General features: G+C 39.7%; 1 protein-coding gene across 1 annotated transcript in view; it reads left to right on the top strand.

The window, feature by feature from the left end:
* Positions 1 to 26,334, top strand: part of hsd17b4 (hydroxysteroid (17-beta) dehydrogenase 4) — a 35,479-nt gene that overhangs the window by 8,066 nt on the left and 1,079 nt on the right. The window contains exons 9-24 of the mRNA XM_034692895.1: positions 9 to 100; positions 269 to 293; positions 439 to 567; positions 4,682 to 4,794; positions 14,888 to 15,000; positions 15,643 to 15,766; positions 15,925 to 15,976; positions 17,296 to 17,367; positions 18,240 to 18,343; positions 18,453 to 18,518; positions 18,906 to 18,975; positions 19,125 to 19,231; positions 21,193 to 21,279; positions 21,399 to 21,485; positions 21,748 to 21,886; positions 24,124 to 24,251. Of these exons, the coding sequence (XP_034548786.1) occupies positions 9 to 100; positions 269 to 293; positions 439 to 567; positions 4,682 to 4,794; positions 14,888 to 15,000; positions 15,643 to 15,766; positions 15,925 to 15,976; positions 17,296 to 17,367; positions 18,240 to 18,343; positions 18,453 to 18,518; positions 18,906 to 18,975; positions 19,125 to 19,231; positions 21,193 to 21,279; positions 21,399 to 21,485; positions 21,748 to 21,886; positions 24,124 to 24,251 (1,508 nt within the window). The remainder of the gene's footprint in view (positions 1 to 8; positions 101 to 268; positions 294 to 438; positions 568 to 4,681; positions 4,795 to 14,887; positions 15,001 to 15,642; positions 15,767 to 15,924; positions 15,977 to 17,295; positions 17,368 to 18,239; positions 18,344 to 18,452; positions 18,519 to 18,905; positions 18,976 to 19,124; positions 19,232 to 21,192; positions 21,280 to 21,398; positions 21,486 to 21,747; positions 21,887 to 24,123; positions 24,252 to 26,334) is intronic.

Raw genomic sequence — 26,334 nt, 5'->3', positions numbered from 1 at the left:
TTTCTTAGATCTGGTGGCGTCTCTGAAGCCTGAGTATGTTGCTCCAATGGTCCTCTGGCTCTGTCATGAACAATGCCAAGAAAATGGAGGTCTGTTTGAGGTAAACATAAAGAAACATGCTCTTTTAAAACACTAGTTGTAGGTTTATTTCTGTCTCACTTGTATCATAAGTACAAAAAAGAAAATTGACATCTTCAGTTTTGTTAAAGTGAAATTTTTTTTCAGATCTTTGATTTTGTTCATCTGAACATGTTTCATCTCCTTTCAGCTCGGTGCAGGCTGGGTTGGTAAATGTGAGTATTGTGTATGTTTTTCTCTGAGGAAATGTCTGCATGCATTTATGATATTCTGTAGCCCCGAGTTCAGTAGTATTGTATAAGTGTGACCCCCCCCCCTCCGGTCAATGACCTCTTTATTTGTGTGTTTCCGTGTATGCAGTGCGCTGGGAGCGTTCTCAGGGCTGCACTGTGAGACAAAAGAACCAGCCCATGACTCCTGAGGCTGTTAGAGACCAGTGGGACAAAATCTGTGATTTTACAGATGCCACCAAGCCAAACAATATACAAGGTCAGTACTGTATTTAATGGTTGAACACACACTTGCATACACAGTAACCTGCAAAACACATACATCGGTACACATGAGCACAGTGTGGGCACAGACGTTAAAACACTAAAAACAGAAAAAAGTTCTATATTTCATGGTTACCTTTCTTGTGGTCTACATTTAAAAAAGTAAATCACGTGAATCTTTTTGTCATATATGCGATTTATTTTCTTAAACTTTAAGGCTGAATCGAAAAGGAGAGGGTCATGCTTTTTTTTTTCTACATTTGAACACCAAAATGCAGATTTTTCAGCTTTCCAATGATCACCTCAGTTACTAGAACAATACTGTTAAGCCAGAAATATGTACAGGTATCTGGAAAATCTGGTTTGCCAATGAGATTAACCTTAAGGAATCTGTAAAGAAATCTTTATAATGGCACTGTTATACAACCCAAGTTCTAGAAAGGTTGAGATGCTCAGTAAAATGTTGATAAAAACAGATTTTGATTAATTGCAAATCATTTAAACCCTATAATTAATCGAAAATGGTGATAAAACAAAACAGGAAATTTTGAAACTGAAAAACATTGTTTTTATGAGAAATGTTTGCTCATTTTAAATTTGATGCCAGCAACATGTTTAAAAAAAAGCTGGAACAGGGACAACAAGAAATGCATAACTCTGTGAGAGACTGCATAAGAAAATAGTCCAACTATTTCAGAATCATGTTCAGTGTCAAATTGCAAAGAAATTTGGTGATTTTATCATCTACAGCCCATAATATCATCTGGTGACCTGGTGAAATGCCTGTACAAAAGGGACAAGCCGAAAAACCAATACAGGATGAGCATTTGCTTCAGGTCCTCACGCAGCACACAAAAAAGACATGACTCTTAAGTGGAATCCACTGCATTGGCTAAAAAAATCTTCCACAAAGCATTATCTTTGCACATAGTTCATAACTGCATCCACAAATGAAGGTTACACCTGTTGCTGGAGAGAGGAAGCCTTTTATAAACATAATCCAAGGAGGCTGTGTCCTCCCCTCTAAAGAGAGAGGGACCACCTGGCTTGTTATCTGCGCATACACAGTGGTCAGAGGTGTATTAACAGCTATTTAGATTTAACAATATGTGATATTGTTTGATTATTATGATATGAGAAGAAATCAGGCTATTTGTTTCTTCTCAGTGCTTCTGTTTACTTTGGGCATGCGTTCATGAAGAGGGGTGACTCGCCTATATCTAGTGGAGCAGATGGCATCACCATAAAAAATCCAAACCTCAAGCAAGCTGGAAACACTTTTTTCAAGTGGTGAAATTGTGATTCAAAACGAGAAACAGAGCACATGTTCAGTTCAGTTGCCACACATTCACACCGTTTGACTGCTTCTGTAAGAGCAAACTCAATTTTCAGCCAATCAAGCCCTTTTACTCTCAGCTCATCTGTGTTTACAGAGAGTTTAGTAACAATGTGCGCAAACAAGATGGTGTTGGAGATCAAGTGAGTGAGGAGGAGAATAGAAGAGGAGGTACATACGATGTCTAGTGTGAACAAGCCTTTTATTGTTCACTGAAAGGTCTCCAACAAGACGGTGGTAAACGTTTATTATATCCCTCCGCCTCCTCCATCCCTCTTCACGCTCTCTAATGTACATTCGAAGAAAGGGTGGAGGTGTTAACATTAACTGAGCGAGGGTGGCAGTCCCACAGGGCCCTAGTTGGTCTCATTAGCATTGCTTTGTTGTGCCTCATCATTTGTAGGTTACTACAGAGACCTGTTGCTGCCGGTTTTGTAACTGCCTGTCACTGAGTGATGGTAATTAGTCCTCTGGTCTCCTCAGTCTATATTCTCTTCCTCACTTGTTGCAGCCTTCGTCTTATTTGTTTTGGGTGAATCTGATTAGGTATTCTGAGCTTGTGTTTCTTGGCTGGATATATTATTATCTCTTTGTAGGCAAAGTGGGAACAAACATTGTCAGCTCAAAGTCTCAAGTATGTAAACATAGTGTCTGAATAGAGACCTGATAATGTGGATCTCACATCCCTCCATGAATTTTAAAGCTGCTCCTAGATTACTGTGTGTTAGTTTGAAATTCTTACTGTGTGTTGTTATCTCTCTGGAATTCTGTTTACTTCCCTCTGATCTGTGAAGCATCATACAAAAAATCTTTTTGTTGTCTGTGAGAGCAAGAAATCCTAAAGCTTACTGCTGCAAAGATCAGGTTTTATGATAGTTGCTTGGGTGATGACTCAGACTACTTAAAGATGTGAACATATTTTCAGGTTTGAGGGACCCCAAACTTTAATTCAGAGATTAAAGTAGAGGTGTATTGATACAATCCTGATTTGAGGTAAAGGCAGATGCATTCATTTCACAATAAAAGCACCAAGTTCACCTCAAATGAATTGAGACAAAAACTGATACTCTGACGTGAAGAACTAATCTTAGTTCTAAGCAGGAGTTGTCTGATATCAGACAGATGAAACACACAGGCGGCAGATTGTAGGTAATTGTTGTTGACATTATGTTAGTTGTAATAATTTGTGCAGTCTCTGCCTTCACTTGTATTCCAAACTAGCTATGATTGATGAAAATAGCGTCTCATTTCAGAGGAGAATAGGTTTTAAGGTGTTTTTGCAGGCTTTGATGTTTAGCTGTATTTATCTGAGTGTACGTAATAAACATAAAGCAGAGCAAGGCAGAACACGCTTGAGAGTCACAGCCTGCTACATGTGGGGAGAGAGAGCAGGGAAACTTATCTTTTTTGTTAAATGGACACACACTAAATAATTAATTGCTTTGATTCACTATATTTGCCATCAATGCTGATGAATTTTTCACATAGAACATGGCAAAAAAGGTGTTTGGAAAGGCATTGTTCTCAGCTTGAAATCAATTAATGTGCAGCTTTAGATTGGAAAAAAATGGCAGACAGTCTTGAAGTAATGAAAGGTCCTAAATTTGAATCGTAACTCACTCTGCCTTTACTGAAACTTTCTTAAGATGTGCTACTGTAACAAAGTTAGCTGAATGACTGTGAGCTAGGGATGTACATTTTAATTATTCTCCGTGATCGATTTTTGGAAATGTTAACGATCAATTATCGATTAATTGAAAAAAAAAACAAAAAACATTATTATTCTTACGTCAAAAACAATGCCAAATAGGTTGTTTTCCCCCTGAATTTTATTTTCTACAGCAACAAAATGCATCTAACTGACGGGATTGAATACGAGTACATGTTTGACACGCAGAATATCAATGATCAGGCTCATTAAAATATTATCCGCGGACATAATCTTATAAAGTGAAGGCTCATAATACTAACAAAGTACTTCAGACTCACAGTGTCCAGTTTTCTGTCTACTCGTTCTTATTGAGAAAAATAAACATGTGTATTCGGTCAGGTGTCAGCCAGGAGCGCAACCGGGTCATAATCAGTCCCGCTGGAGAAAAGCTCAGACGGCTCTGATGTTGCTGCTCTGTAAACGTAGCGTACCAGAATTTCCCACCTGTCTGTTGCCTTTGTATCCAAAGGTGGGAAATATCCTGTTTAAAGCTGTCAACCTTTGTGTCTGTGTTGTTGTTGGCAGCAGTTTTGTATTGATCCTCTTTTAAAAAGCGCACGTGGAGACCTGACGCACAGCCGCCAGCTGAGCGTCTCCGCTGTGCGCAACACCTTCAGTCAGCTGATTCACATCGAAACATGCTTTAAACTTCAAACACCTCCCTGATAGCTGAGTGTAATATGAGACCACATGATGTTTGTTCCACGTGACGTAAAATTGATAACAAAAATGTGTGTTTCGAGTAATTTCTTAACAATCAATTAATCGATAATCGATTAATTGTGGTCATCCCTACTGTGAGCTGGTTAAATTTGCACAATAATAACCTGGATTAGTTAAACCATGACTGAAGATTAGTCGCCTAGCTGAAGGGGGGCAGTGCAAGGTTGATCTGTAATGTTTATAAAGGTTTAAAAGCTCTTTCCAATACAAACATACTCACTGAAGATATCTGTCTTCCTACAAAGCACCATACATTTACATTGCTTTTGTTCATTTTCAGTTTTTCATGTCTTGCTCAGTGTGCTTTCACTCATTGGCCAACTCTTGCCCTTTGTGCAGAGTCTCTACAGTCAGTTGTGAGCGTGCTGTCTCAAGTGGAGTCTGAAGGAGAAGTCGACGCCAATCCAACAGCTGCTCTAGCACCTGCAGCGTCTACTTCAGGGATCAATCCTGTGAGTAAAAACGGCCACTGGCTCTGTTTTTTTCCCTTCACAGTTATGTTCAGTGTATTTGAGGGTCTGTGAAAGTTCATAAAATCATTGGATTCAATTTCCTGTTAAAGAGGCCTTCAGGAGAAATGAGACATCTTAAACTGGTGGAAGTCATGGTCAGGATCTCTCTGCCCACTATGTGCAGAAACATTAGTCAGAGAATGTTTTGTATCCAACTGAGGACTGACAGTTGATGTAACACATACACAGGCTAAATGTGGAGTTGTTAGAACAGCTGATAGTCGGCCTGTTTATCCCTATTTTTTGTGGATTCGTGGTCAGTTTGCCAGCAAGAAAGCTCCCTGACTTGTAATAGGGGAGTTTCGTATAAGCAACTGTAATTAATGAATTATCCTTATTTGGTTTATCCAGTCATTCATTTTATGCAGCCCAATCATATCAAGGTCAAATTAATGTAATTACTTATATCATCAGGAATCAATCAATCTGCTGAAAGGTACTGAAAAAATTAATAAATAAGTCCACACCTTGACTTTCTAATATGCTTACATCCAACTGGTATGAATAGGAAACACATTTTAGGCTTTGTCCTGAGTCTTAAAATCAATTTGGTGATTTTTGCAAAAACTGCAATTGACCTGTTCATTTGTATTCAAGAGCGATATACAAAGAAAGGGATTCCCTCTTCTATGAAACATACACTATATGGAAAACAGTATTTGGCCACACTTTTTAATTGTTGAATTCAGGTGGTTCAATCAGGCCTCTTATCTCCAGTGAAGGGCAATCTTAAAGCTGGGGTTGATAGTCAGATTTATATACACTTTGTTATACTGGTTAAAATTATATTTATGTCCCGATGGCAATCAATACATAATGTGTTCTTAAAAAAGAGGGAAAAAATAACGCGATCTACAGCTGGAGTAAACCTGGGAAAACACCAACCAATCCCTGCCATCAGGAGCCAAATTATGAAACCAATCAAATCCGGTCCTATCGTTCTGCCCGTCTCCTGCGCGTACATTTCATGTTTGTTTGTGTTTTTAACTTTCACTATGATAATGTTTTGGCGTTTTCTTACCGCTGAGTGAGACATGAGTTGACGTAGTGCAAAACACAAAACGTGCTGAGGACCGGTTTTGAATCAGTCACTTTCATATGGTCGCGAATCAGTGGCGCAGTAGACGGAGTCCTGAGGAAATACTACATTCAAATTCATGCTTGTTTTCCGTGACTACCAACCCTAGCTTTAATGCTTCCAACTTTGTAGCAACAGTTTGGAGAAAGCCCTCTTCTATTCCAACATGACTGTGCTCCAGTCAGTTTACAAAGCACAGACTATAAAGACATGGTTTGATGAGTTCAGTGTGGGAGAACTTGACTGGCCCGCACAGAGCCCTGTCCTCAACCCCTGTCGAGCACCTAGATTGCGAGCCAGGCCCTTCTTGTCCAACATCAGTGCCTGACCTCATAAATGCTCTACAGAATGAACGGGCACAAATTCCCACAGAAACACTTCTACATGTTGGAAAGCCTTCCAAGAAAAGTGGAAGCTGTTGGATAGCTGTAAAAGGGGGACCAACTCTGTGTTAAAGTATATGTATTTGACTAAAATGTCATGCCAAGTGGTGTAATGGTCAGGTGTCCGAATACTTTTGTCCATATAGTGTACCTGTGACTTAAGTACATTGCCCAACTTTATCTCTTTTCATTGTTCCCCTCTCCCTTTCTCCTCATACTCCCCTCTTACCTTATTTCCTTCCCCTCATTTGCCTCTGCTCCATCATCTCTCTTGACTGCGACTGTAGTAGCGACTCTGATGCTCAGTTGATAATGACTTCTGAAAGTGTGGAGCTGTTAAATCTCAGACTGTTTCAAAAAGGGCATCTCATGACTCTTTAATAGCACCACACCGTATTTAGTCAGGGGCATTAATGACCCTCTCAGCAAAGCTCCTACAACATACATGAGTACTTTGATGTCTCCCGTAAATATGAGACGGCGACGCACCAGATAGGTGTCAGCTCACATTAGCGTTTAAAACACGATGTACAAAAGACGCAGCAGCACAATAGCAGCAGCGACGGCTCCCTCGACGGTTGCTGCTCCCTCACTTCATCGTGTTCCCTATCATTGAATAACAGAAAGTGAACTGGTTACATCTCACACATGGCTGACTTGCTTGAATAAAACATTTAGCCACAAGTTTTACTGTACCACATTAAATAATTATCCACAGAAACAGCCTCAATTTTCTGTTAAGCTAGCTGTAGCATGCAGTGGTGAGACTTAGTCAACAGATTCATCTGTGTTTGAGAGACAGCTCAAACAGGTAACTGAACGCTCTCCTCACTGTGGCAGAGTTGTCTTCATGTTATACTCACTATGGTATACTGCATGAAGACGGGCACTACATGTGTCTGTGTGTCTGTCAGTTCAAGGCAATACCAGAAATATGTTACTCATTCATTATGACGCACACCGTATAAACAAAATGTCCCTGACTTTGAATGCAGCTGGAGGCCTTTGAGAGTGTGGCTATAGATAGGAGAGATTGGAAGAGAGGAATGTACAGCATGCAACTGATTAAAGACAGAATACATTAAGCTCCTTTTCACATTTGCAGTATTTTAATGATGTAGTTTCATACATTTCAAAACCGGATCTTTCAGTTACAGTAGGTTGGGCTTTGAGTCTATGACAGTGATTCTCAAATGGGGGTATATGGGAGTACTGCAAGGGGTACGTGACAAATGTGAAAAAAAAAAAAAAGTTGCATCACAGCACATTTTAAAAAAAAAGTCTGATTAAAAACTACGTAGCCCCTAAAGTGATATGTGCAGAATTTTTTTTTTGGAAAGTATCTGGTGCGCACGAGAAAGTATCTGGTGCGCACCAGATACTTTCTTGTGAGCACCAGATACTTTCTTGTGAGCACCAGATACTTTCTCGTGAGCACCAGATACTTTCTCGTGAGCACCAGATACTTTCTCGTGCGCACCAGATACTTTCTCGTGCGCACAAGATACTTTCTTGTGCGCACCAGATACCTTCTTGTGCGCACCAGATACTTTCTCGTGCGCACCAGATACTTTCTCGTGCGCACAAGATACTTTCTCGTGCGCACCAGATACTTTCTCGTGAGCACCAGATACTTTCTCGTGCGCACAAGATACTTTCTTGTGCGCACAAGATACTTTCTCGTGCGCACCAGATACTTTCTCGTGCGCACAAGATACTTTCTCGTGCGCACCAGATACTTTCTCATGCGCACGAGATACCAAGTTAGCACAGGAGATCAACCAGTTTCGATCTAAAAATGAGCTTTATTTCAACCTTGGGCTGCCTTGTATCTTGTTACATTTATATACGGACTGTTCAGTCTGCATTTACGAACTGTTTGTAATTTGTGAACCTCACTGCATTTGTGAATGGAATTTTTGAGACTGCAGAGCAATGTCTGTAACCAATCAGATGTCTCACTCCTATGCAGCTAATCATAGTGTAGATTCCAGGGTATGTGGTTGTGAAGCGATCCCTTTAGCCATGCCCGAGACCAGAGCACACCGAGACCAGAGCGCACCGAGACCAGAGCGCACCGAGACCAGAGCGCACCGAGACCAGAGCGCACCGAGACCAAGAACAGTCGATATCATCCCGCATTTAGGCAGTTATTTAATGAGGACTCTGGTGCGCACAAGAAAGTATCTGGTGCTCACGAGAAAGTATCTGGTGCGCACGAGAAAGTATCTGGTGCGCACCAGATACTTTCCAAAAAAAAAATTCTGCACGTCACTTTAGGGGCTCCGTAAAAAACAACTTTATCATCAGCATTTATTTTTTATTTCAATGCAACATCAAATAGGGCATTATTTCCAAATTGAGCATATTCATTCATAAAATGTATTATTTGCACAACCGCTTGGACCAGACGACCTCTGTCTGTTGACGTCAAGTGTTCAGTGAGCGATCACGTCCATTGGATAGCAAAAGTCTACACACCCCTTTTAAAATGCCAGGTTTTGTGATGTAAAAAAAATTAGACCAAAATAAATCATGACAGAACTTTTTTCACCTTTGATGTGACCTATAACATGAACAATTCAATTGAAAAATATTTTTAAATATTTTAGGTGGCAGAATAGAAAATAAAAAAATAAAATAATGTGGGCCATCAAAGGTACTAGATGCCTCAATCTTTAATTATTTCTGAAAAATATTGCACTACAAAAGTATAGAATTTGTTTCATCTTTCATTTCAATGTTATTATGACACTGTGAAACCACATGCATACATTTATTCATGTTATTTTCCCATATTATTCCCTGATAATTTACTCGGCCATACAAGGGGGTACTTGGCTGAAATTGTTTTGAAAGGGGGTACACAAGCCAAAAAGATTTCAGAACCCCTGGTCTATGACACAGAAACCATCAAATAACACTATGCTATGTGTGAATATGAAGTACAACAAAAATAAACTAAAAAAAAACCCAAACAAAAGCACAATGAACTCAAGATAGACAAAGAAGAAAATGTGTGATGGACAAAAGCAGCACAATCTATCCAAAAAAGTGCTGCTGGGATGATTACTTATTTTTGTTGACAACCCAACATTCAGCATTTCTCTGGCTCCTTCAACAAATGAGTCCAATTCAACTTCTACTTCCGTTGTTGGATTGTCATTGAAAATATGCTCTGCTGCAAACAGAATCTGAGACTCACAATGAAACACACTTCTTGTTCAGGAAGATAATTGTCCAAATTAACACCACTTTCAAGGACTTGGAGGCAAAACATTCTCAAAGAGTGGAAAGCTAACTAAAGGCTACCAAAGCACCACCAGCATGTGGTATGAGTTCAACATCAACACTTAGCTCTCACTTGTTTGTGTTCAGCGTTTTGGCATTTAGTGCCCATGACAACATCTCTTCTCTGATTTCGTTTCTTCAGTATCCTCCTTCTTCAGATGCTTAAAAGCTTCAACACACTTAAGTGGGTCATTACAAAACCTTATTTCAGGCATCAAGCTAAAACCCATCGAAAAGAAGTTCACTGACTTTGAAAAGATGGAACCAAAAGTGCCAAGACATAATCACTGGTATGGGTTTTGAGACTCATTGCAGTAAGTCAACACCATTGGTCCAGAAACCTAAACCATTTTCATTTGTTTTTTTCTGTATTTGTTTCTGTACATAAGATTGCATAAAAGCTGATTATTATTATTATAAACTATTAAGAAGGGTGTGTCAGGAGAGGTCAAGAAGCTACCAGACTTCTACACAGGAACTTACATTTCTTATGAAACAAAACTACAATCAAAATGCACAAGAGCAGCAGTACACACACAAATATCTAAGTTAATCAATCAAATAACTTATGAAATATAGAAATAGTAAACACCTTAAAAGGAGGTAATTAAAGGAAAAAGGAAAGATAACAAAAATATGAACATCCAAACTGATTAAACTTCATGAATTAAATGTGATGACAGTTTCTATTTATCAAGGAAGACAAGCTCTTAACAATGTGTTTTAGCATTTCATATGTGTGCACCACCATATCTGAGAGACAACTGACCATATTTGGTTGTAAACTAGGGAAGATGAAGATTATCAATCTATCTAGTAGTAAATGAATGAATGTGGGAATTTAATTTGAAAAGGTAAAAATATATATTTGTATATAAACACACATCCAGTGAATATATATGTCGTATACAGACAAAATGTTCTGTTTATATGTGCATGACCTAGAATGGTGAAAATGTAAACAATATAGATATAAGTTAAGATTAAGCTTTTTGCATGATTGGGATCTTTTTCTGTTTCTTTGCCTTTAAATGCATCAGAGCTTCAATAATTCACCATGATAAACATCACTTCCATTCCAGAAACCATGTACGTGTCAGTCTTTTAGAATATGTATGGCAGTGACTGGTTATTCATTTTAAAAAATGGTGTAAGATATACTTGTGAATAAATCCCTCCTGCTTAACATCCAGTGAGACAACCGTATCACTCCGTAGTCTGCCTCGAGACTATCATGTTTCAGTACCTAAGATGTGTAATGATGTGCAGACCTGGGTATCACTGGCCTCTCCACTGTGTCTTTGGCAGGGGTGTGCATCAGTGTGTGTGTATGTGTGTGTATGTGTGTTTGTGTAGAGCTCTGTGTGGCTGTGTGTGTGTGTGGCTGTGTTTTTGTGTGTTTTTCTGTCTGGACTGGAGATTTGGAACAGAGTCACAATATAGCCTCAAGACAAACATCACCACTGTGTCCTCAGCTGACTCCGCTGTGTGTGTATTGTGTGTATTTTTTTTAAGTACACACAAATGGTGTGGTCACTATATTTGTATCTTTGTCCTTGTCATTGTATGGTGCATGTAATGCTTACATTGTGCCAAGCTGCGCTCATGCTGAGCTACCTCTGTGCTTATATTTATTTCATGTCATGCACCTCTCACACGTCTGATCATGCCGTTATATAATTTTGTTGTATGATGTAATTAGGTAAGTGAAGCAAAATATCAGGAACATCACATTAGCTTTACCTCAATGAACATCGCTCTCTGCATCCACATGTGCTCGTGTGTCGTGTAGTTTTATTATCATGGTGGAGTGTTTGTACAAGCCCAAGTTTAGAATTAATGTATGTAAGATAAGGGAGGAACTTTATAAAAACTCACAAGATCATATTAAGGTTATCAAGAAAAATTACATACTTTTACTAAGTTCTAGCTTCTGAATTTTGAAAAATTGACAATTAACCCTCTGATTAATCTGATAAAAAAACATACCCTTTTCTTATGTGCCTGTAGAAGCTTAGTTCAATACTAAAGCTGCCGATGTGTTTTGTTTCTCTCCCGGGAATGACTTGGCTGACGCCTGTACTGTCATAAGTTTTTCAATACGATACCGTTTGCTGTAGATTTTCAATAACAATTCTTGAGGCGTAAACTCTGGTTTGCAGCACAATACAATCCATTTATTTGCAGCACCATACGAAGTGACAACAGCATCCACAATTTTCATTAATTGAACCAACAAACAATTCAGACTCGGTTCCTCCATGCCGCCTGCCGACCCAGCATCACAGCGTCACAGCGATCAAAAACCAAATGCCCTTCCGGGCCAAGACACACATCTGATACCTTGGCAGTGACGTACCTATATACCTGTGCCCTTAATCAACAGGACAACGACACCCAGAGGGACAATAATCAATGTGGTTCACAGCTTGACCCAAGAACATGAATATGGCTCTTACAGTGACTATTAGTCCACAAAACAAACTTAAATTCAAATAAATCTTACTTAGATTTTTAAACAGCACAAGTTAAGGGGAATTAAAATTGTTATTCGAATTCTGGGGTATTTTTTTCTTTTGTATTAGATAAGCTGCAAATTTTACCTGCAGGGCTACCATGACAGCAATATTGTTACTGGTGTAACTTAAACGTGTTTAAATAAATTCAGATCTTAGTTAGAAATTTAAAGTTGTGTTTTTTGGGGCATATTTGCCTTTATGATAGGACAGCTGAAGAGAGTCAGGAAATGTGGGGAGTGGGGGAAGACCAAGACATGCAGAAAATGGTCCCGGACGGTAATCGATCTGGCAACCTCTGGGATGAGGACTATAGCCTCTGTATGATGGGCACTTACACTGCTAGGCCACCAGTGCCCCTAGAGTGAAATTTAAATAGTGGAATTTTACATTTCATAATATTTTCTCTGGTAGGTTTTTCTTTTTTTTAAGTTATATTTTGGGGGATTTTACACCTTTATTGATAGTGGAGAGGACAGTGGACAGTGTAGGAAACTGGGAGAGAATGGGGGAATGACATGCGGGAAAGGAGCCACAGGCTGGATTTGAACCTGGGCTGCCCGCTACATGGGCGCGCAACTTAACCAGTAGGCCAAGTCCGCGCTCGTAGGTTTTTCTGAAAGGAGCGGTTTAACTGGGCACTAAGGTTTGGAAAGCTGATCTAATGCTGTGTATATATATTTTAGCTACAGTTTGTCTGGCTGTGTTAAATTACCTTATCATTGAACAGCTAATTGTATAAAGAGAAAAAACAATCAAAATGTTGAAAAAGATTTGGGTTTTAGAGACACTTCAGTTCATGACTCAGTGTATTTGGCTACGACTCAGCAAAGAAAGGGTTTTCATTATGCTCCAACCCATTGCATATAAAAATGTGCATGTAAGAAATATTGTATCGTATGATTAAGTCCAACTAAAATATGAATTATCTGATACAGATAAAGATAACAATTAATACATAAATACATTTTAGAATTGACTCTCATTGGCTCAGTGTCTCACTTTAAGTCTTCAATGATTGAAGACTCCAGCACAGGATCTCAGGCTGGGATAAATTAGAGTATTAAATTATTTACAACACAACTAAGGATTCCACCTTCCTGAGCTTTAAAAAGCCTTCATGACTTAGAGTACTTACCTCCTGATTACTGTGCAGAGTTTCAGCTCATTTTCAGGCTGCTCGTTAACGGAGACGCAGGCACGAAAATCAAACATCCCTCTGTTTCTGGCCTCTCTGTTCTGGCCTCCATTCAAGTTCAGGATCTGTTTTAAAAAGGTGCTGATCACTTACAGACTGTGCCTGAAGAGGCCCGGGAGTACAGTCACAAACTGCTGATTTGCCTGTACTGTGAGATCCCACTGGTCTTTAAAGTCATGATTGCCGATGATCACAGAGAAAACTAAGCAGATTTTTTGTTGCTTTTAGAAAAGTATCTATGTAGTTTTTTGTTTAGATCTTATTTTGTTTCATTGACTTTCCTTATGTTTGTCATTTCTATCCCCCTCCCTTACTCTCCCTTACTCTCTCTTACTCTTACAAATTATGAAGACATAAATCATTTTTCAGTGCTTGTTCATTCAAAAAAATATTCTGTTCCTCATTGTAGCCCTTGAAATTGTGATCAAGCATAATGCTTAATAGTTTAAGATACAAGGGTGTCGTTGTGATGTTTCTATCTGCTCTTATTAAATCATATTTTTCACCTCTTTCATATTATAACAACTTGAAGAGTCTACAGTCTTGCTAGCAGCTCCTATTTTTTTCTTTTCACTTCATCTATGTTATTTAGACACTAGTGCTCAGAAATAAGGTCTAGCATTGGCAAGCTAAAATGATCAGAATGACAGTGCTAAAATGCTGGCATTAATTAAGTGTATTATCTAGTTTAGCTTATTATGTTGTTTCACAACATTTTACTAAGTCAAAATGTTGGATGCCAATACTTAATGTGGGGAAAATCTCAAATTTTGAGGTAACTGTGCATTGGTGTCATCCCAGAATGAGAACTCGGGTTGCTCTAAATGGCTTGTTAAAGAAGTCACACAAGAATTAGGTGAGGAGGAGATTTGCAGAAATCATCGCCAATTGGTGGATGTCCTTAAAAGAGCATAATAAGTGCAAGACCAAACAGGAACATCCTGTTCCTGCCTTAGTCACAGGGGATTTTTTTTGCAACAGTGGAGGAGGCTTCTGGAATGCTATGTTCTGGAGTGCTTTGGGGGGCAGCTGCTCTAATGAAGCTTTCAGAGCAAGGCTGACATGATTACCAACCTGACTACAAAGCTATCAGAAGGTCCTTATTTAAAGATATCATACAAAATATCATCTGCACATCATCTTTCCTTTAACGCTCATTTTTTTCCAGTATATTTTCATACTCATAAGTCCATACTCAGACTACTATCTTTTATCGCATAAATAAAATGAATTTCATTGGTTCTGTTGATATTTAATCATTAAACAAAATGTGGGACAAATAAAAATGTTGATGTAATAATGGCAATGGATGAAATCCTTCTCCAACAGCTGCTCTTTCTTTTCATTTGGAAAGAGTGGAGCCAAAGTAAAAGTCAACTCATTGGCAAAGTCAGCAGGTTTCATCCTCTGATGTCCGTCAATGTCTGTCCAAAATGTATACAGTAATCAATCAAATAGCTGTTAAGATATTAAAGTGTGGATTACATTTGACCAAATAAAGGTTTTCTGCCCTTCAAATTCTGTTCTTTCCAAAGACTAAACATAAGATCCTCCTCTCTCTCATCAGGCTGAAGCAATAGGACAAAAGATACCATCGACCACATTCAGCTTCAGCCATGTTCAGTGTATCCTCTACGCTTTGGGGGTCGGCATGTCCACTCAGGACCCAGACCATCTAAGGTGTGTATCGCCCGTATCATCACACGCACCACCTCCATCCACCACATCACACCCATCCTACCACAGCTCCACTGGCTTCCCATCACAGACCGGATCAACTACAAAATACTTCTCCTCACCTTCAAACCCTTACACAACCTTGCCCCTCCATATCTCTCTGACCTCCTCCATACTGCCACACCTGTCTGCACCCTCAGATCCTCCTCCTCCATCCACCTCACTGTCCCCCCTGCTCGCCTTGTTACCATGTTACAGTTTGTTTAAATCCAAACTCAAAACTCATCTGTTTTGACTGGCTTACTCCACCTGACCACAACTCCACTGTCCATTCACTTTTTAAATTGTGTTTTATTTACTGTTTGTTATTTAAACTCTGTTTGTTTTAATGTTGTAAGGTGACCTTGAGTGTCAAGAAAGGCGCCTATAAATAAAATGCATTATTATTGTTATTATTATCGACGTTTTACTGTTACTGTGTCAGCGGTTAGAGATAAAGGACTTAGCCACAAGGACTTTTTTCCTTATATTACCCAGCACACTTAATCTGCTCCTGCACCTCTAGATTGTGCATGCAGAATCTGTTAACGCTGCCCAAAGAGTGAGTTTTCACTGTGATTTTTATGGCCTAATATTTCTGTGTAGGTTCCTGTATGAAGGCCATTCAGAATTCAGCGCCCTACCCACCTTTGGGGTCATTCCATCCCAGGCAGCCATGATGGAAGGTGGCCTGAGCTCAGTCCCCGGACTCGACATTGATTTCACACAGGTCAGAACAAACATACTTGTAATCACAAACTTTTTTGTATAGGTGAATGTGAGGGTGTTGTTGCATCTTTGTATAAATAGTATATGTCACACAGTCTAGCAGCCATTGAAAACATCAGTATTATAGCACATATTCATCTTGCTGTTGTTAAATTACAGGTGCTGCATGGAGAGCAGTATCTGGAGATGCTCAAACCCTTACCGACTTCAGGTATTTGCTTCCTTATAAAAACTTGTGTAACTACTGTAGATGTAACATAAAAGCAAGGGTATTCAAAGGGTGGATTCATTGTACTGGATGTAAGACGTTATAAAACAGGGGTCAGTCTGAGTTTAATAGATAGTTATGTCTCTACATTGAGTCCTTTTAAAGGTTTTTGTGGGCCTGTTTTTGTGCCTCTTTAGAGAACAGAATCTCTTATACTGGGACAGATTACCTCTTAAACCGTGATGGATTTTTAACTGAGTGACTATATACTTTAAAAGCATGCCTGTAATGAGGAAGTGACTACATATGGATCAGTCTGGACCCTGTTTGTGCCTCTCATTTCGACTATGTAAGCTTTGGTGTTTATAAAAGATAAATTATTGATGATCCAGCCAAAAACAAGTCAAACAGAGGATTATTTTGAGGACACTTTGTGAAGATATGTCACCCTCAATCAATCCTTAAACCCCACTGCTAACATCTAAAGATAAACACATTTTAAAAAGTTATTTTTAGATCAATCGGTCCCTATCATTGTTAATGTTTTTTCTTTATTTTCATACTAAATGAATGTTATTTATGATATAAAAGATTACTTTCTCGGTTTCATATTTTACGCTGATGCATTCAAATGTTGTTGTTTTTTGATTATCCAGTTAAATGTTATATAAGCTGAGGAAAATGTTAAATTCCTGACATAGAGCAACTGAAAGAGTCACATGGGGCGGCTGTGGCTTAGTGGGTAGAGTTGGTCAACTATCAATCGGAAGGTTGGCGGTTCGATCCCAGCTCCGGCAGTCACATGCCGAAGTGTCCTTGAGCAAGACACTGAACCCCGAATTGCTCCCTCTGTTGTTCAGAGGTGTGTGAATGTGTACGAATGAGATTAGCTAACACTGATGGTCCCTTACTGTAGCAGCCTCTACCATCAGTGAGTGAATGGGTATGAATGGGTGAATGTGAGTAGTGTAAAAGCGCCTTGAGTGGTCAGAAAGACTAGAAAAGCGCTATATAAGTACAAGTCCATTTACCATTTACATGTTATCCCTGAAAAGTGATCAGTTTGTATTAGAAATACTTGTTTTCTCCTAGATTTTGTAGAAACCTTGGAGAAAATATGTTGAGAATTTTTTAGGGTTTGTGAAAATAAAACCACCCTTACCTATGTCAGATGATCTCAGGCTTAATGATAATACATTTGTGGACTAGAGAGAGGCTAGTGGAAAGTTCAGAGCTAGTTTATTTGTTATAATTACGTGAATGATAAGTTGTTTTTTATGTTATTTAATTGGAGTGTATAAATGGGTCAAATACCTTCTCAGGTACACTGACCTCTGAGGCCACAGTAGCAGACGTGTTGGACAAAGGATCTGGAGCCATAATCCTCCTGGATGGTGAGTTTCTCAAAGTGTGCTGTACAGTGTATTTATTCCACATTCACGTGTTTTCATCACTCTAATGCGTGTTTTCTTGAAAGCTGCCTCTCAGGCTGAATTAATGAAAGTTAATTTACAGTCTGTGTCTGCAGGGATTGGAATAATGGACTCAGGATGGCTCCTATTTTTATTTGACAATTCTATAGAGAAAGATGGTATTAGAAGCACTCTGATCTATAATTAATCCGACTTAAAACAAATAACATGAGGCCCGGGGTTCCCTGAGGATTCACAGAGGGGAACAACTTCATGTAATTTCTTTATTCACAGCAAAGCAGTCAGTTTGTGTTCTCCTCCTGGAGAGTGAAAGTAAAGTTATTTGTGTCTGAGACAGCTCAACGTCCTGCAGAGGCAGCTCTGTTTGTTTTTATGCCTGGTTATGTTTCAAACTGGCCCTAATGAAATTAACCAGCCCGTACAGTGAAAGGAGTGTGGATTAGATTCCTCGTGACAGCTGCTAATTGTTTCTTCACAGTCTCTTTCCATGTGGGCCGTTCATCATGCTCTAAATAAACTATAAATGTGCTGTGATGAGCAAATGTGGCTGAAGCAGGTGTTATTTTGACTGTGATTATTGTTATACTTAATGTCATGATGTTAAATTGTGTTGAGTTAGATTTCATTGGAGGTGACATTAATTAGTCCCAACTTATAAATAACAAAAGAGTGAAGGAGGTCTCACTTCAAAATGAACTGTAGCACTTTCCTCTTCTCTCTTCGTCTTTATCTTTTTGTTTCTTTCTCATTTACGACACTAAAAATTTTAAATTTGCACTGAATCTGTCTGCCACTTCGGATATGCTTTAAATGCCACATTTGTGCTTCTTCAGTAAACACCTACAGTGGCAACGAGTTGATTTGCTACAACCAGTTTTCAGTGTTTGTGGTCGGAGCCGGAGGGTTTGGAGGGAAGAGAACTTCTGAGAAAGCCAAGGTACACGCTCTGTATTAGTTTAACTTCAACGTAACGCTTCAGGAGAGACACTAGACGTAAACGCTGCCATCTTTTTGACGCGTTTCATTTGTTTTTTTGCTCCCTTCAGGCCGCTTTGCCTCCACCTAATCGAGCACCAGATGCTGTGGTGATTGATTCCACCACAAAAGACCAAGTGAGTGCATCTGTGTGGGTTTAAGTTTCTGAATAAATCGTTGGCATTGATGACATGTGGGTGAAAGTAGGACACATTGTTTTGTGCCTTTTTAAATAATCATTTCAGACACAATGTGAAGTGTTGAACAAGGTTTTTATGCAGTTTGAAAACAAACAGTGAGTGTATGATGCAGCAGAAATTAAAACCAAAGGAATCTAAAAAACTGAATCCCCGGAGCGATTTAAATGACTTCAACTGTATCACTTCAAAGGCACTTTTATTTTAGGTATCTCTCCTACCGCCCTCATAATAATTTAATTTCACTCCACATCTGTGTGAGAAAAGTTCAGGGGTTTATGAATTAGATATAGATCTAAACAATATCCGTTTCCCCTGTGGTTACAGGCAGCCTTGTACCGTCTGAGCGGAGACTGGAACCCTCTCCATATAGACCCTGACTTTGCAGCAATGGGAGGTAAGAGTCTCTTCAAGGTGTTTTCCTTCAAAATGTCTCTATTTTATTTTAGTCAAGACTCAATCTCTCTCTGGGATTTTAAGTCAAATGATGTATTTTGGTCTCATTTATTCTTAAACATGCTGTGCTATAAAATGCCCTTTGGTCAGGCTTCAAGGCTCCCATCCTGCACGGCTTGTGCTCGTTCGGCTTTGCTGCGAGACACGTCCTCAAGCACTTCGCCGGAAATGACCCCTCCAGATTCAAGGCTATCAAGGTACACGTCACATGTGACTGAAATACCCAATCATACATTTTATGATATGATATTTCTTGCATGAGTCATGAAGCCTCATGAACGAACCACGTGTACTGTCCTTCTGTTGTGTGCTCCAATTTGAACAAAGAGAAAACATTAACCCTTATGTTATCCAAAATCTGTTGTGTCAAGCAACGTATAGATTGTAATTAATGTAATGTTGCATTAATCTGAATGAGTGTGGAGTCAAAGTGACCAAATGGTACAAACAAAACAAAACTAGTCTTCTGTTCATCATGTCTTGTGCTTACATAAGACCTATGTCTGTCATTATAAACTCTAATGTTTCCTCATTGCAACAAGAGGTGTAACAGCCACAACATTGGACCCAGTGGTCTTTGTCAGGTGACTGTTTTTTTTTTAAATCAGGGCCACATCTATTAAATACATGCATTTATTTATACATCAATAGGCTAGTAAGCACTTTGATGGCAGGTATGGCCATGGAAAATGGGGGGCGCCGGTGGCCTAGCTGTCTAAGCGCCCCACATACAGAGACTACGATCTTCGTTGCAGAGGTCACAGGCTTGATTCTACCTCGACCGTTTACTGCTCCCCACAGTTCCTGTCTCTCTTCAGCTGTCCTATACATAAACGCAAAAATGCCCCAAAAATATAACTTTAAAAAAAAAAATATATATATATATATATATGGAAAATAGCCCTAAGGTAAAAAAAACTATCTGTAAAAAAAATCAAATACAACTACAGGGAATATGCAAGGTAAAAATAACCAGATATTTGTTTAACTATTGTAATATTTCAGTAAGGTTCCTACCCTAACATTGAAGACAGATCCCAACCTTACAGGTTGATTGGGTTGTAAACAAAAACATTTTTGTGAACCTTTAATCAGGAAAAAAATAGTTATTGTTATAGTAAAGCTTTCTGTAGCAATGAGCTTCATGTGCCGGCTTGTCTTGCTGCTTTTTTTTGATGGCCCTGCACCAAGGTGATGTGCATGTAGACATCCTCCTTCAAGCTTTTATATTTTCAATAGAAAAAAAGTGTACCATTTGATTCCACAATAGAGACTTTGTCTTTTCACAGTAAAATACTCCATAGATGAAGAAGAAGAAGACAGACCTTGTTAGTCCCTGAGGGGAAATTATATTTGAACCCTCTGTTAGAATCAAGCAGCAACCGATGGTCTAAAAATATGAGTCCAAGCGGAAGTTCTTAAAACTGCAGTTCATCGAGGATCTGCTTGAGGCTGGCTCCGGAAGTACCGGAAACCACATACACACCAATTCAAAAAAGCAGATTTTTGCAGCATTAATAAACATGTTTACAGCCTGGTACAAAAGACGAGTGTAGTCTGGATAGCTCATTTCTCTTTCAGCACACACTGTACTTGAGGTGATTTTTTTTCTAAAGTGGCAATTTCGATGATATTGAGATTACGAGTCTTCCAATGAGAGGCACAGCTGGCTTGATTGACAGGCGGGAACACTGAAGCTGTTAGCTAGGAGGCTCAAACTCCGCCTCTTTATGTCACGATCGCTCAACAGCAGCACTATGGCTGCCGCCAACGATTGGCCTCAAAACAGCGCTTCAGAAACAGATGGGTGACGTCACGGATACTACGTCCATATTTTATACAGTCTATGGTTAAAACATGCAAGATATACACAGGCCAGAAGAAATGCATACACAAACAGGGTCCTGTGGAGTTGCACTTGTGGAGAGATGTCAAAGTGAGGGGGTTGAACCCAGAGCAATTTGGGATTTCGTGCCTTGCTCAAGGGCATCTCAGCAAAGCCTGGGAAGTGAATTGGCCCCCCTTCAGCTACTAGCCCACTTCCACACGCCCCCTCCATGAATTATTCTTCATCTATCAAGTCTGGTTAAATGAAATGAAATAATGAAATCCCAGCTTAACCGTCCTCTCTGACTCTTCATGTTTCTTTCTCTCTCAGGTTCGCTTTGTGAAGCCGGTGATGCCGGGTCAGTCACTGCAGACTGAGATGTGGAAGGAAGGCAACAGAATTCACATTCAGTGCAAAGTCAGTCACTGTAATGATAGTAAACATTGCAACACATCTGTGAGCAAATGAGTCCGACTTCTTCCTCTGTGAATGTTCTGCGTGTGTTGTTCTCATTGAGGCTTTTCTCTGTCATCCAGGTGAAGGAGACGGATGCTGTTGTGCTATCTGGAGCCTACGTGGATTTACATGGCTCATCGGAGGCTTCTCCAGAAGATCTTCCTCAAGTGAGTCAGCCTGAAAATTCTTCATTCAAAAAACATCCTGCTTTTCCTGCCGAAGTTGTTGACAGAGAGGGTCGGCTCAGACTTCCCTTCTCTGTTAATGTGTGCCAAGTTGTGCATTTGTATAGATCATTGGATATGTGTTTGGTTAAATGTTTCAATATATAAATCTATCCTGCCTCCTGGACAGTGAAATTATAACATGTGGTCATTTAGTCTGGCTCTCCAACAATCTACTTATGGGTTTCTCTTTCGCTTCCTGCAGGGAGCAAGCCTTCAGAGTGAGCTGGTGTTCGCAGAGATTGGTCGTCGTATCAAAGACTTGGGCCCGGAGCTGGTGAAAAAGGTGAATGCTGTGTTCGGCTGGGAGATCACTAAAGATGGCAAGAGCTCTGCAGAGTGGAGTAAGTGCACTTTATGCTTTATTTAACACACTCACTTGTTCAATGCCATTGCACTGCAAGAGAGAAAGTATCATTTCAGTTCAGATTTAAAGTGTTTCACAAAGGGAGATTCTTCTTGTAGTAAGGCTGCATAACTAAACATTGACACAGTGAAACCCAGCAGAGCACTTAGAGAGCACAGACGTCCACCAAGGCCGGTCCTCTTTGAGACACAAGTCTGCAAGGAAAACCAAACTTCTGAACCTGAAATATCTCTCATGCTGATCATACCCCAAAAACACTTTATTACATACTCGGGGTGAATACTGCCAAGAACCTCACGATACGATACGCATAACGCTACTTGGATGAAGATACGATAGTATCACGATATATCATGTTATCACAATATTGTGATATATTGTGATATTCTACACAGTGAAATAAGAAAAAATAGGGATGGTGTATATGTAAATCACACATTACTTAAAATTGAAAGCACAAATTAAGTCAAAACTATTTGATTGAAAACAACCTTTCCACTTTGTTTTTGAAATACTGAAGTTGTATTTTAGTTCCAACTCAGCTTAAATGTGAATTTTTATTATTACAAATATATCGTTATTAAGAGTTGAAAAATCGATATCATAATGGAGGTCAAAGTATCGCGATATATTGCTGTATCGATATTTTTTCACATCTCTATTATATACACACGGTAGTAAGGGAAAGCTACTTTTGTTTGTTTGTGAGTTGGATCCACTTTTATTGCTTACATGTTGTGAGCGGGATCAGGATAGGGTACAAATTTTGATTGGTTTTCCCTCACCCCCTTCCTAAACCCTTCCACCAAGTTTTATGAAAATTTGTCCAGCAGGTTTTCCATAATCCTGCTGACAAACAGAAACCGAAACGCAAAACATCCCCCTCTCTGCTGAGGTAATGAAGACAGCGGAGGACATCAAAATGCTGATCCAATGAAAGGTTCCTAATGTGATAGAAGCAAGAAAAGCAAGGGAGGAGATAAAGTGGTAATCCCAGCAGGGAGCCAACGGAGAGCTATCTCAGAATAAAGTGCGTTTATTAATCATATTATAAAAATTAAAACCTGAACCTCATAACCACATAACCTCCAGGGATCTCGAACATGAGGGAAGGATTGTCAAATTCCTGAAAAGGGGTTAGTCGACGTTTGCTTTGATGAATTTGAGATTTCAGGGTGAGTTTCCTGCTAAAAAAAAGCCTCACAAAGAAGATTAAGTCTCATCTGTCATTTTGCTCTGTTTAGATTCCCGCATGAACTCAGTGAGAAGGTCAGGGCTGTGCTGTGATTGCATTTTTACACCACGTACCTCCTGTCAAAAGTGAAACCACACTGCTGCTCAGTGGAGCCCTTTTATTAAGTTTGCTGTGTTCTGCAACTTTGGTTTAAAAACCTCTGACTTCTCAGTGAAACGGGCTGGAAACTGTCTTTATCAACCTGCCAGTTTAAATAAAAAACAACAACCAGCCTTATGAAAGGCAGCAGCTGTTCTTGAACATCATTTTAATGTGCTATAGAACAATTGAAACAGGTTGGTTATACATAAATGATGCAAGAGAAATAAGAACGCCTGTACAAGTGCAAGCTTTTCTTCTTTTTATATAGAACAACAATGACACCATATACAGCTGCTGACAGGCATTGTGTTTGGTGTCACAATAGGAAAGCAGAAGGCTTAATTTCCTTTTCATCGTGCACAATGATGCTGTAAGTTATTTTATCACCCTGTAACTCCGTTCACAGCTGCAAATTTTACAAATATTTGCTAAAATAAAATCCTGCAATATTTGGACCAATCAGAAAAAGGCAGCGCATGAAGCTCCACCATTACAGTTCCTATATAGTTGGAAAGTAAAACACCTCGACCACTGAGTCTTGTGAACTTTGTTTAAACTCTCATTCCAAAAGATTCCTAGCTGCTGTAGAAATATTCTCCAGGTTGACGTGCTGCTAACAAGCTGTCAAACAAAGCATTTTAAAAAGACAAATTCTACAAAGAAAATTTCTCCTCAGTCCACAATTTCACCTCCACACACTTCATTTTACCCTCTAAATTGGGGGAATCTTTCCTCTGCTGCTGATAAACTTTTAACTAGACTCCAAACACAAGTGATGTCTGAGTGAAAAGGTGACAAGCCAGCTACTTGAGTGAGCCCTCATCAAGTGTTGGATTCCTTCCATGTCCTTGACTCTTTGTTTTCCTGTTGTTCTCCAGCTATCGATCTGAAGAATGGCTCTGGCTCTTTGCACAAAGGCCCTTACAGCGGAAAGGCGGATGTGACCCTTACACTGTCTGATGAAAACTTCATGGAGGTGGTGCAAGGGAAACTCAACCCTCAGAAGGTAAAAAAAAACACAAGCAGAATTCAGTTGCAACGAATTGTCACAATGTTACAATGTTACAATGTCATTTAGCAGATGCTTTTATCCAAAGCGACGTACATACAAGAACAATAAACAACACAAGCAAACATCTAGACAAGAGGAAACAAGATCAGTACGGGTAACAAAGTGCTTCAAGTCTATTTGGGTGCAGGTACTGCCAAGCAATGTAAAGGCAATGCACAAAAGTAAATCAGATTTTTTTTAAATTTAATTTAATTTAAATAAAATAAGGAACATCTACAATGAAGCAACCAAACAATTAAAGACCCTTCCATTATCATCATCAACAATTAACTTGTCATCACCACAATAATGACCAAAGTACCAAGTGCTGGGTCTATCTAGAGCTGAACACAGATTCCCAGAGTAGAGCAGGACAGTGTGAGTCAACTGTAGCTGGATGACATGATCTGCCACTGGGGACAACAGTGGAGAACAGTCTAGCTAAGTGCATAGTTCTTCCTAAAGAGCTGGGTCTTTAGCTGTCTTTTGAAAGTAGAGAGGGACTCTGCAGATCGAATGGAGTTGGCCAGTTCATTCCACCATTTAGGGACAACAGAAGAGAAGAGTCGAGCTAGTGATTTTGAGGCCTTATGTGCTGGAAGCACTAGCCGCCTTTCAGAGGCTGAGCGTAGCGGGCGAGAAGGGCAGTAGACCTGGATGAGGGGTTCCAGGTAAACTGGAGCGGTTTTGGTTACTGCTTTGTAAGTGATGATTAAAGTTTTGTATCTGATGCAAGCTTCAACTGGAAGCCAGTGTAGTGAAATGAGCAGGGGAGTGACATGAGCTGTCTTGGGCTGGTTGAAGACCAGACGTGCTGCTGTGTTTGTTGTTGTGTGTTTTTACTTTAGGCTGTATAAAGCATGGATGTGGTGTTGGTGACATCACAAATTGGCATCTGAAGAAAGAGGCGTTACAAAGCACCCAAGTGACTTCTACTAACTTTTGATCAATCTAGAAACAGGCAGAGAGTTGGAGTTCAAGCATGTAAAATAGATCAGGCAGTCACTGAGGCCTACCTGTCAGTCGAATAAGCCACGCCCCCAAATATGATGGGATGCGTTAAAAAAAAAAGAACCCCAACACAATTTTCTGGAATAAAGACATGAGCTATACAACCAAAACCATTGTTTCTACCAGTCTGTTAACATAATACAGCTGTAATTGACATTTAGATATAGACTCTGATGGAGATTCCTTTGCTTTTGGAGTTGACCCCTAGTGGACACTGAAGGAACTGCAGCTGTTTGCACTCCCACGCTGGCTTCATATTTCATCACTGGAGTTGCTGCCTGCTTCTCACACCAGATGCCATCTTCATGCTGTGGTGTGAAGGGCCTTTTTCTGTGTGTCCATTCCAAGATGAGCCAGATTGTCTCTTTTTCTTGCTTTAGTGTAAATGGTACTCTGATATTTTAGATCTTGACTTTTTTTCCAGTGCTAAAACCACTCCTTGTACACCCTATTCGGTGAAAGTGCCTTTAAAGAGCCCTTCTGTCCGTTTTAACTTCTGCCTTGATGTCAGAGGAGAAACAGAGCGCAATGATCTATCAGACAAAGTTCAGAAAGCACTAAGCGCGGTAATCAATCGACTCTACTTGTTATGTCTGAAGCATCTCATCTGTCACAGAGATCGTCCGTCACTGTACAGAATTTATACGCTTCCTGGAGCGCTCCGTATTGATCTGAGGCCTGTGTGCGTGCACTCTTTACTATATGCTGAGGATCCCTTGGGCAGGGTCTTTTCTGGGCTTTTCTGACAATAAAAGGAGCAGCTGGAGGGAGATTAGTTGGTAGAGTGAAAATAAAAAAAACAAAAGGTGCTGCTGTCATCCAGGTTGTCATAAGCGCTATCGTGTGATTGATTCCAGCAGAGAAAAGCGCCACATATCCTCAGTAGTTCAGCCCAAACAAAAAGGAGACTTTTCTGCAGCACTTATCTGCTCTTTAACTCCTGATTTTTTTGTTTCCTCTGGCAAAGCATCAGTGGTCACATATTCTCTTTTAGCTCTAAACCTGGCTTGTTGCTTTTTCATTTGTA

Source organism: Notolabrus celidotus, chromosome 9, assembly GCF_009762535.1.
Source record: "Notolabrus celidotus isolate fNotCel1 chromosome 9, fNotCel1.pri, whole genome shotgun sequence".
Lineage (NCBI taxonomy): Eukaryota > Metazoa > Chordata > Actinopteri > Labriformes > Labridae > Notolabrus > Notolabrus celidotus.
This window is presented reverse-complemented; position numbering and strand designations above follow the sequence as displayed.